The 11865-nt window shown below is 48.6% G+C and overlaps 4 protein-coding genes across 4 annotated transcripts; 3 read left to right on the top strand and 1 right to left on the bottom strand.

The window, feature by feature from the left end:
• Positions 1–725: 725 nt before the first annotated feature.
• Positions 726–3477, top strand: P170DRAFT_494363 (purine and uridine phosphorylase; the record flags this gene model as incomplete). The annotated part of the gene is made up of 2 exons (XM_024854072.1): positions 726–734; positions 805–3477. 2 exons carry the CDS (start codon positions 726–728, stop codon positions 3475–3477), a joined length of 2682 nt encoding a protein of 893 aa, XP_024704141.1.
• Positions 3478–3757: 280 nt separating this feature from the next.
• P170DRAFT_446642 (sexual differentiation process protein Isp4) lies at positions 3758–6436 on the bottom strand (the record flags this gene model as incomplete). Its single annotated transcript, XM_024850819.1, has 9 exons — positions 3758–3823; positions 3891–4466; positions 4538–4720; positions 4770–5191; positions 5237–5395; positions 5443–5645; positions 5695–5963; positions 6026–6315; positions 6367–6436. The coding sequence occupies 9 exons, from the start codon at positions 6434–6436 to the stop codon at positions 3758–3760; spliced, it is 2238 nt and encodes a 745-aa protein (XP_024704140.1).
• Positions 6437–8569: 2133 nt separating this feature from the next.
• On the top strand, positions 8570–8776 carry P170DRAFT_329615 (uncharacterized protein; the record flags this gene model as incomplete). The annotated part of the gene is made up of 1 exon (XM_024843360.1): positions 8570–8776. A coding segment is annotated over one exon (207 nt), but the record flags the coding sequence as incomplete, so codon positions are not given.
• Positions 8777–9587: 811 nt separating this feature from the next.
• P170DRAFT_455668 (uncharacterized protein) lies at positions 9588–10236 on the top strand (the record flags this gene model as incomplete). The annotated part of the gene is made up of 2 exons (XM_024851552.1): positions 9588–9698; positions 9768–10236. 2 exons carry the CDS (start codon positions 9588–9590, stop codon positions 10167–10169), a joined length of 513 nt encoding a protein of 170 aa, XP_024704138.1. The 3' UTR covers positions 10170–10236.
• Positions 10237–11865: the final 1629 nt, after the last annotated feature.

The following is an 11865-nucleotide window of genomic DNA, read 5'->3' as shown; positions in this document are numbered from 1 at the left end:
CTGGTTCTGTGCCAGTCTCTAGACCGAGAGTGTTTGAAAGTTCATGTAGTAGATTGATCTCTTCGGCAACAAATTTCAGTGTAGCATCCAGGGCATCGACTACTGGGGCTTCCCCAGTTGTGGATTCACCTGTCAGTAGATTGGAAGAACGGATAATCGATAGGCCTGGCAATATGTACTGTTAGTTCGGGCCTGTAAAATAAGCGCATTGGAAAGTGAATTCGTGTCTTACATCGCCCGATGTGGCCATTTAATGCCCCAAGAAGTTGTTCTGCGAGCTGCCGGAAATCCGGAAATTTGCGCAGACGACAGTCAAGCGGACCGCATACTGGTCTCGAATTCATATCGGTAATGTAGATCAAGAATCTTCCTAGCTGGTCCTCAATGGCAGACTGCAGCCGTGGTGGAAGATGGGCCGAATGTGCCCGGCATTGGTTGAATGACTGAACACAGAGATCTATAAGGCCATGAAACGATTCGTTATTTAGACTGGGCTCCATGGTAGAGGAGGAGAGCAAGTAGCGAGAAATAGCGAGAAGTGGGATTGTTGATGTAGACGCAGAATCTCAGACAAGAGGAGGCTGAAGCCACGTCAAACAACCCCGCACTCGCGTAGTATTTACCTGCTTTCTTCCTCAACCATGCTTGCTCGTCCTTGAAAAATATTAGCAAATGCCTTGACAACCTCTTATTCTCCCAGAAACTGGATGGAAGGGTAGAACAAAATGTCTGGGGTAAGCAACCATTACATGGTAGCGATGAAACTACAGGCCCTACTGACAAGATGCTCCGTCTCCGTGATAGAAGTATAACGAAACACTCTTGAACACTCTTGGAATCTTCCGGGACGCCATCGGCCTCCTTAAGGATAATAGCAACACACAGGGCTTACACAATTTCCTCGATCATATTGATGCATACTGCTTTCTCTTGAGAGACTACCTCACCAACAAGATTTCTCACTCCGAACCCATAGTTCGTACGATCTTTGAGAAACTTGGATCATTCCTCCGGTCCCCCGATCCGCTAGACAAAAAGCACTCACTTAGAAAGATGAACACGCTGAGAATGAATTGGGGAAAGTCTAAAACGCAAGAAGAAAAGGTGTCACATATACAAAACTGCTTGGGTTTAAACTCTGCTGAGAGACGTGAGGAAATGATTCTTCTATTTCGAGGCTTTGTCACCGCAATCCAGTCCCAACTATTGACCAGTGCCCACACCCGACGTGACAACCACATATCGTCGAAGAACATATTGAAGCCATTGTACTCTGTGCGCATTGGTGCTGTCAGTGCATTCGAGGCGCTCGATATCTCCTCGAAAGCGTGCTCTCACAGCCATAAGTCTGCTGCTAGGCTCCGGTTAGCAACACATCGTCAACAAATGGAGGACCGATGTCGGTTTGACACCTTAGTCTCGCTTGATAAGGCTTGCCATGCATGGCACGAAATTCAAATCCAGGCTACCCTGTCTAGTGCAGCGCCAAAGAAGAAACCAATGACCGAGTCTGCGTCACTTCAAAATAACTGCGCGAACAGAAGAGCACTCACCCACCGTCGACTTGCAGTGGAGAGACTGTGTGAGCAGATAGAGAAGATTAAGTCTAAGCCGCTTATGCGACTCAATCTGCTAGTCGAAGATGGGAAACTCTGGAAGAATCAATCATCAAAAAGTGAACATCACGTCGACCGATCGGACTCCCTATTGTCCTTGAAAGATATCGTCGAGTCCCGTCCTACTAGTCTGACTGAGAAAGTGAAGCGAGTTCTGGCAGTCTTTCTGGCTTATTCGCTTCTACATCTCCGCGGAACGCCGTGGCTGAGGCCGTCCAGCTTCAAGGCGGCGAACATTATGTTCTACAGTACTTCAACCGCGATACCCCTAAAACCGTATATCCATGTGTATTTTGCGGAGACAGATGGCTCTTCGGGACAGCCAAATGAGACGGATGAGGGGATTGACCCGGATGACCTCCCAATGCACCCATTCCCCGATATTGTCATGTTGGCCATGCTTCTCATGGAAATCTACATGATTCAGCCAATTGAATCATTGGCTGAGCAAGTGGACATGCCGATAGCAGATTGGAGCTGTGTCGATGAAAACACAAATTATCTAATTGCCGTCGCCGTCTTCGATCGGTTCAAAGCAGATTTCACAGATAGTTACCGAGGCGCGGTTGATAGGTGCCTAGACCCAAATATTGGATTCAATGACAACGACGAAGAGCTCAACCAAGAAGATTTGAACAATTTGATATACGAAGAGGTAGTACATCCCCTTGAGAATGAGCTGGACCGAGGATTTGGCAACACGATACAAATAGACAATCTGGACGAACTGGCTCAGACTATAGATATGAACAGATTTGGACAAATGCCACACAGTCAACAGCATTCTCCTCAGGTTAGAGATACCAAATCGGTTCCCGGGGATCTCAATGGCCCAAGCACACCTGTCTTACCTCCTAATCTAAACAACATTTTGGAAACCGGAAAGGCCCCAAATCATCCTACTCATAGGCACCAAGACTACACTATCGGATGGATCTGCGCCCTCCCGAACGAAATGGCCGCAGCACAAGCAATGCTCGACGAGCACCACGCATCTTTACCGAAAGACGCAAATGACAAGAACACATACACACTAGGACGCATGGGTGTGCACAACGTTGTCATGACATGCCTCCCTGCAGGTGTTACAGGCACTGTCGCAGCAGCCCGAGTCGCAGGCCACATGCGGTCTACCTTTCGAGGGACTAGGCTAGGTCTAATGGTTGGAATCGGCGGCGGGGTGCCTGATGTGCATGATATCCGATTCGGAGATGTGGTGGTTGGAGTGCCCAGCGGGTGTCTTGGAGGAGTGGTCCAGTACGATTTTGGCAAGACGGTGCAGGACCACAAGTTTCTTCGCACAGGCTCCCTGAACAGGCCTCCTGATGAGCTTCTGTCAGCTGTTTCCCGACTGAAAGCGGACCACCTTTGCGGCAAAGTCAATATCGAGAACTATATCAACGAGACGTTTGAGGATTCGCAGCTGAGCACTGAATTCTCCTACCCTGGTGCGGAAAATGATCTCCTTTACCAGAATGACTACGACCACGCTCCTGCCAACGATAACGACGACTGCCAGAAATGCGATCCAACGAAAGTTGTCCTGCGAAAACCCCGAAATTCAGCATGTCCGCGTATTCATTACGGTCTTATCGCTTCTGGAAATCAAGTAATGAGGCATGGTACAACCCGCACTCGCCTGGCCAAAGAACTGGGAGCTATCTGCTTCGAAATGGAGGCCGCCGGCCTGGTAGATTCATTCCCTTGTCTCGTGATTCGAGGCATCTGCGATTATTCCGACTCGCATAAGAACAAGCGATGGCAGGGCTATGCGGCGGTGACAGCGGCAGCCTACGCGAAGGAACTTTTGAGTGTGATACCTAAGAGCCATGGTGATGTGGAGACTACCACGGTTTGGTAGAAAGAATTGGCTTCTGTTTCTTAATATACTCTAGAAGTATGTTTCACGAATAATGAATGGCGGAATTATAATAATAGATAGCTGCTTTCCTGAAGACCCTAGACGGGTTTCTCGTCTTCTCCCTTTTAGACAACTCAATTCCAATGCAGTATTATAGAGTAATCTGTTATCTGCGAGAACCGCTCCACGGCCTCACCAACCTTTATATCTTCGTATGGCCCAACTATGTTGACTCATATGAGTCAAGATTGAGAATACCATATTAATATGTTCCCTACCATCAAGGGCCGAAGGTCCCTCCCTCCGGAACCGCCAAATTCGCACATCCGTCCCAGTCACAGGTATTCTACCAACCGTTAGCACCACACCCAACAAACAATCAGAAAAGGAAGGGAAAAGAAAAAGAAACTCACCTTATGAACCTCCGTCCCCCACCAACTAAACCCTTTCGACGCGCCACTATAAAAGATGGCAAAGAAAATAACCACCCCGGCAATGGAAACCGAAGAATCCAACGCCGCACTCAGCACAAAATTATACTTAAACCACCACCCATACACCCTCCTCCTGAGTCCCCATCCAAACACCAGTCCCACGAGCGCCCAACTACCATAACTCGTCCCCGTCGCAGGGGGCAGATAATTCAACCCGCCCAGGAATAGCGGGATATGCACGCGCCGCCACAGAGAGTGTGGGTAGCGTTTCTTGAGTAGGTACACGGGGATGGGGAGGAGGGCGCCGAGAATGAAGAAGTACAGGAGCGCGGAGTAGCCCACTTGGCTGGTGAAGTAGCGGCGGGGGCCGACGGCGCCCCAGATCAGACTGGTGTTGAAGTGTGTGCGGGAGAAGGGGCATGAGAAGCCGTTTACTGCGTCCGAGGTGCAGACGTTCTCGATGTGCCCGAGGGCCCAGGTTAGGACGCTCGCGGAGCTGAGGGTTCCGGCGACCATGCCGACGCATTGGACGAGGAAGAGGCTGCGAGGGGGGATCTGGATGACAGGGTGGGTTAGTTTGTGGGTGGGTTGGGGTATAAGAGGCAGAAGGGGAAGAGAGGGCGTACGTTGCAGTAATGGGCTAGTTTCATGTCCTCGGCAAACCAGAGGCCCTTGATGGTGGTGATGTAGCCGACGTCGAAGAACCAGATGTTAGCGAGGACTTTGCCCTCGAAGACGAAGCCGGCGACGATGCGGCAGAAGATGTCGATGTTGATTTTGAGGCTGGAGGAGCCGTAGACGAGGGCGAGCTGTTCTTATTAGTCTATGTCTGACTTGACTTGGTGGGAAGTAACGTACCGGACCGAAGAATACCAGCGCGACAGCCCAAGCGAGCAAGACGCCGTACCATCGTAGCTCGGTCTCCCACCACTCGACGGCGAAGATGGTCATGAACAGAGCTATAATACTGGCAATTAGATACCACCACATGGGAACGTCGATATCGTTTGTTTTCTCCTCAGATGCATCCCGTTTCCAAGACTGGGTGAGGAGCTTGGGGATGCTGCGTGCCGCGGAGGCCATGACGTGGCGTTTCTCGAGGAACACCCAGACAAGCAGCGAGCTTAGCGTTGCGAAAGACAGGCCGAACATGTTCAGTGCGTAGACAATGGGCATGTAGACTGGCGAGTAGGCTCTGTATTTTTCCACGTCCAGAGTGTATCCAGTGGCTGCGCTGACAACCTTGGCCACTTTATAAGTTCCTCCAGTGTTGTCGTAAACTAGAGGGGTTAGATGGGTCTGGACAGAACGGTGAGGGAACATACTCGATGAGCTCTGGAAAGGTAGGTACCCCGAGTACCAGACATTAGTGTAATAGCAGGCCACTGCCACAATCCAGATCCAGAACACCAAGGCGAGGAAGACGTTCAGGATGGCCCAGGAAGGAATCAAGAGGGGCGAACCGACGTACGAGATTTGACTCCCTGGAAACTGTGAGCATTGTTTTCTAAAGGGGAAGTTGGTCACTTACAATCAAAAGTCAAAGGCAGCAGCCCCATGCCGGTTTTCATGCCGAAAAGTTGATTAACCACTTTGCTTTTCGGGTTGATCCAGCATGGAAAGGTGAAATAACTCAGAGCCGGAAATATAAAGTCCGGGAACCAGTACCAGCAGAACGAGATGCAGAATACGACGCTGAAAAAGGCATATCGGGAAATCTTCCATGTACTTGTGCTGTATGCATGCATTAGCCTGTATCTAGGTCTGGGGTGTGAGAACATACAAGTGGTCTCCCCGGCCTACATGGTGAAGGGTTGTAGCCAAAGAAGTTGTACTGAGGACTCCGGGCCAGATGAGCTCAGGGGGATTGACAACGACCGAGCGGAAGAGACCAGCCAGGCAGAAGCCCGTGAGAAATGTTCCCATAGTGATCAAGATTTTGAATCCCCAGCCGGTTTTGAGTCCGTAGAACATTTCTTGTTCGGTCAAGACGTCAGCGCCGAGACGGACGTAGATGCTGAGGTTGGACATTATGTAGATCAGGATGTGTTCCTACGCGAGAGAAATATTAGCAACTTGAGAAAGGTAAGTCTGTTTTCTTAGAATAGGCATACCTTTTGATTGAATTTTCCAGGGTTCAAATTGAAACTCCATCCTCCCAGAGGCACGTTCCAGCTGGGAATGACTTTCTCCCATAGTTTACCCAAAGGATAAGCCAACAACAGAACGACGGACGATGAGATCGTGATCGAAGGCACTCGAAGCGTGTACAACGTGTTAAGACCGCTGGCCACGAGACAAAACGCAATTCCCAGAAGCCACATGCGCAGCGTCAGAACCGGTTCCGTCGGGTCATCCTCTTGGATGCCAATTCCTGCTGCTCGCAAGACATCCGACTGCGAGTCTGGGATTCAGGGGCGTCAGTGTGTCCCAAAAACTCTTCGAGCAAACTCACCGTCGATAATCTTTTCCGAGGAAACATTTGCCTCGCGGGTTTCTACAACCTGCTTATGGTCGACCCTCATTTTGGCGCTGTCATTCAACTGAAGACCGAGCGAATGGGCCAGGGAGATATCAGATCAGATATATCCCATCAGATAAGATTTTGCAAACGACAAGACTGCTGGGAATCCAGCTGGCATCAGGATTCAGGATCCGATGGTTGCGTGCCGGTGGACCCTGGGTCCCACCTCGGCGTGCGTCCGTGACTAGTAGCCCTACAGGGAGACAAGCGTCTGCGGTGGGGGATGGGAGAGCGATGAGATTGGCACGAATGGTGTCTGCCTAATCCTAGGGATTCTCTGTCTCAGTATATTTTCCGACAGTCCTTGTTCCTTTCCTTGCCGTACGGACTGGTTGGGATCTTGGGTGAGAGACACCACCCGCACACCTGAAGCGGGATTTCGTCGGCCGCCATCGAAATGAAGTCGAGATGCTGAAAAGTCCAAGAAGCTGCACCTCAAGCGATTTCAATTCTTTTTCCCGCACGATCAGACAGTGAAATTACCCTGGATACAACGACACAGCTCGTGGCTGGCCACGAGTGCGCAGGAGCACCAAATGGGTCGCGGCCCCCTTGGTAGACTATTGCTTGTCTTCCATTGGCAACTTGGCAGCGAGAGACGTAATGGCTAAGCTTCAGGGGTGGTTCCCAGTCCGAGCCCACCGGTTATCGGCATTCTATTAGTGGACGAGGGTTTAGCCGAGGAAATGAGACGAATGTGGACCCGTCGGAGGAAATTGGACGGTACTCTGGATTCCGGCGAGATGTAACGTTGGTTCCTGTGACCACTGGTCCGAGGAGATTATCAGGGAAAGAAGCGATGATCTTATCAGATGGTGTGGACTCAAGAGTCCGGGCAACTTGGCGACATGAAAGCAACATCTGATGGGGTGACGGGAAGAGAGGACAAGAAGGGAAAAACGAAACGGTGTTGCCTCAGCCCTACAGCCTTACCGGTGGGTCGAGAAGGCGAAGCTTTGCCGCCTCCACTGTTTGGGTGCGCGATTTTTCCACTTTTCCCACAGACATGCCATGGAGTGTGATAAATTATTACAGTGCAAGTAGTAAGGGGGTTGGTCATAAGGAACTGTCTAAATCCTGGGGACGGAATGTAGCCATCCCTCATCATCTGATCCCACCTTCTGCGGGGGATAAAACCGGAAAAAAAGAAAAGAAAAAAAAAAAAGAAATTACAGTATGCAGATAAGCCTCTATCAATCGATGGGCCGAATTTTGGCCGAAAATCGGAGACACATTCTTTTCATGTGTGCCTTTGCCCCGCGGAATCGGTGGTCTCTTTGAATCGTCTTATAGACGGGGATCTTGCCTGGTGGTGCATTCTACCTATCTCTCATGGCTACAATGCTGGTTGTATACAAGTCGTTATATTTCCTCCTTCGGAATCAGCGATGATGCTCCTAGACAAAATCTTTATATCATTATAAATGGCTGAGTTGTTCAAGGGGTTTTCAAACTCATTCGGAGCCTCAGGTGTCGAGCTCTGGTCGCAACCAACCATGAATGGGACTTTGTCTTTTTCTCCTAGCTGGCACAGCATTTAGATTTAAGAGCACTACCACATCTCTCTGATGGGGAGTTGAAAGAAATCAATGGGACAGATGCAATGATCTCCGACCTGGGTGGTCCACTGAATCGTACCATAACTTCTTGCCCAATTCCATGAGCCTTTGCCTTATCTCAATTCCTTTAAACCATCCATTCAACCAATTCATGTGAATGATCAATTCCACACCTGATTGGGGGTTTGCGGAGTAGTCTCAATAGTCCGCTGTACCGAAGTAAAAGTCTGCTCCATTCACTTGGGCAGTTCACTTGCACTTGTCATTCACTAGAAGATTGGTTGCCTATCCTCACTTGCATCTCTTCATCATGTGACAGCTCTGCCTTCTGGCTTCTCTTCATTCTACTCATCAAATCTTCTCTTATCTTCTCTGTCCTCACCTCTCTTCTCAGTCACCCAAAACCCATCTCTTGCATTCGGTACAGCCTCTATCACTCCTTACGGAGGCACAATGTCTCCAGAAAAGCCGGAGACTGGTTCCTCGACTCCAACTGAGCAAGTCATGTCGGAATACTGGATGTTTGTTTCCCTCTCACAGTGACTGGACAAGCCTGTTTTGCTAATTCTTTTAGGATGCTTCAATCTCCCACTTTCACCTTTCTTGTGGGCAGGAACCGCACAGCTTTCACCATCCATTCAGAGCTCGTTCGAGACATATCGCCCCCACTTCATGTCCTGATGAACAATGGCAACATGAAAGAATCTCGCGAAGGTGTGGCGGTACTGGAGGACGTCGAAGCTGATGTCTTCGCCGCTTTTTGTGAATATGTCTACTCGGGAACACTCAAGAAATTCGACTCTGCCTCTAAGACTGGCACCCATCCATTGAACAGAGAGAAACGCAAGTGGGGTGAAATCAGCAAAGGCAGCGAAGACGACAAGGGTAACCAAAAGGCCAAACAGTCTCCCAAGCAGGCTCCCAGCCCGCAATACGCCATGCTCTATGCTAGATTGTACGTCTTTGCGACCAAGTACCTCATGGACGAACTACGCAGCATGGCTATTGCTCGGCTTTCGGATGTCATGCTAGATGCCGTGAAACGCAAAGAAGATGGAGCCTTATATCTTGACCTTGTTCGATATGCATATGAGCACACCTCGCCAGTCGAGCCTGGTGGACATTCGCCACTTCGAGAGAAGATTGTCAAAATGCTCACCGTTGGAATGAAACTTGCCTACCCCCGTGATAGCCTCGAGGAGCTTCTTCTTTCAGGTGGAGAGGTCACTCGAGATATTGTTTATAACTTACTCGACAAGTGGTACGATTGTAGTTATCGTGATTGTTAGTTGAGAGTTAGCTCACATGTCCTTCTTGACCTCTTTGCTATTCTGTTTCTTTCTTCTGATGTTCTTTTCTTTCTCTCTCCGTGCCAAAGAAACAAAGGGAATTTGTTTCGAAATGTGTATTAATATGTCTGTCGAGTGGTCGAGCCGTGGAAACCCGGATTAGGCCGATAAAGGCAAGGGGTAAACGGCATTCTCCGGTTAGCGCTACATGTGTGCAGCTTCTTTGTTGCATATTTATTGCCTCTCAGAAGAATTCCAAAGTCTTTCAAACTTAACATTCTCAACACCACTTGAAACTGCAACCATGACTAGCATCGCAATCTCTGAGATAACCTTTGCTGAAACGATCAGGAAGGGATCAGTGTCATGTATCTACCGCGTCAGTTGGGATGGTAAAGATTGCATCTTGAAAGTGGTAAGTGCCTTGCAGAAGCGGGTGTCTTTGTATCTTTGAAAACCATTAACCATCAAAACTCTACTCTAGTTTCACACCCCCGAGCCCGGGTCCTATTTCCTCCGTAAAATTCGCACTCGAAAACGAGAAACCGTCCCATTCAAATGCGAAAGCACTGCATACACACGACTAAAAGAACAGGGCTTATGCGACCGAGGGATCATCCCAGATTTCTACGGACTGGTGGAGCAGATCAAACCCGATGACCACCTACCATACCTGGAAGATTTTCTCGAGGATACTGAATATCCGAATGCGATTCTGATCGAGTACGTCCCAGACATTGCCATGATCGATCCATCGAACTTTTCAGCGCAACGCACCCATAAGCTTCGTGACATACTGTCGGAGATCCACCAAGCCGGGGTGTATCACGCAGATCCATATCCTCGCAACATGATGGTCCAGGCAACTTCTGACAGAGTCCTGTGAATTGACTTCGACAGTGCGCAAATGTTCATTATAGATGCAGTGGAACAGTATCAGTCGGAGTGGTTGGAGCACGAAACAGCAATGATGGACGAGCTTGTTGAAGGACTGGTGTGTTTGGTATATATCTCTTCTCTCACTCATGGTAGACTGACCCATTTCGGTGCAGGCCAAAGACGCTAAGCTTGGTAGGATCCATTCTACATGGATTTTCTATTATGAGTATGTCTCCTCGATACATCCATTGATTACTATACTAGCTTTACCATAGCAGCATTGGGCCGCCGGAAGTCCTAGAACAACTTCTCCGCCCGAACAACGCACCGCAACAGTGATTTGGGAAGGTGAGTATGTATTTGAAACTGGACAAGCAGCTTCGTGAAATAGACATTGCTTTTTCTATAGAATCATGGGTTGTCGTACCTTTCTCTCTTTCCACCGTCGATGTCTAGAGTAGAACATGCTAGGCTTGGATGGCCTATGTTCGAAGATACCCATAAATACGATTAATTAAGTACCTAATACTTTGAACAGACTATTGCATGGCAACAAGGTTGCTGAGGCTGTAGAAGATTAAAGCAGTTGTTGAGGGATTCTCGAAGTTCATAATCTTGCATATATATTTCGGTCCTAGATCGATGCAGTGCATATTTTCTTCACCAAATTTGAGAGAATGTCTCACGATAAACATAAGCCACAGCTCAACTTCAGTACCTGGAAACCCAAACTGAAATACATTTCACAACAGTTTATACCCATTATTACCCATGTCGCCATTACTGATGGATTCCGACCTCAAATCCAGGTAAGCATGACATGAACCACGCGGCTTTTTCTCTGAGAAAGCATCCTCATCAAAACAAAACACTCAAGTTGGCACTACACAAGTTCAAGCCATACAAAACCAGATAATATACCTGTACAACAAACATTTGCGCACTTCATTCTACCCAGAGAGGACAATGCGGGGAATGTGGTGATTGCGTCCCCGCATCAGCGAATTCCCCGCACGCGCGCAGATAATTCCAATCCCCCAGTTGAACCAAACAAATGAATTTGATCGCGATTGTTTCATGCTGTATCCCATTGAGACATGAGTGCAAGCTCAAACTTCTATAAAAGCCGACGCATGTTTTGCTTCAAAGCCATTGGTTTATCTACGTCCGCGGCAGAGTGATCCTTTTTGCGCAACCGTCCTCCCATTGAACCAAAGGCCGCAAGAATATACAACTACGACTGATATTGAAGATCGCCGACGTCAAAAATACACACTGTTCTCTTTAAGCACACCCCATACTAATGTGGAACAAGTTCGAGAAACACTTCGACGTGTTGATTCCTCTCGCTGAGGCAGTGTGAAGCTGGATACCGGACAGCCATACTCGAACAGTACTCAGCCCCTACGCAATATGAATAATTTGCTACAAGAATACAGAATACGGTGGATGTTCAATTCAGCAAGATGACACCTCTAACATCTGGGGGTGCGAAATGCAGCCAAAAATGGATGGATTCGATCCGTTTAAAGTTTTCGAAGAATGCAGCGATGCTGATGGACTGATCTCCTTAGGTATGAGGGTAAATTTCTAAGAGTATACCACGTAAAGTAAAGGCGCCATAGAACTTGGTACGTGCCATGACCAGCTACGCTATACCATCACTCACATCTAGTAGCTAGCTGACCAATGACCAGATATAA

The sequence above is a fragment of the Aspergillus steynii genome, assembly GCF_002849105.1.
Source record: "Aspergillus steynii IBT 23096 chromosome Unknown P170scaffold_4, whole genome shotgun sequence".
NCBI lineage: Eukaryota > Fungi > Ascomycota > Eurotiomycetes > Eurotiales > Aspergillaceae > Aspergillus > Aspergillus steynii.
Note: the sequence above shows the minus strand (reverse complement) of the source record. Positions and strands in the feature narration are given on the sequence as shown.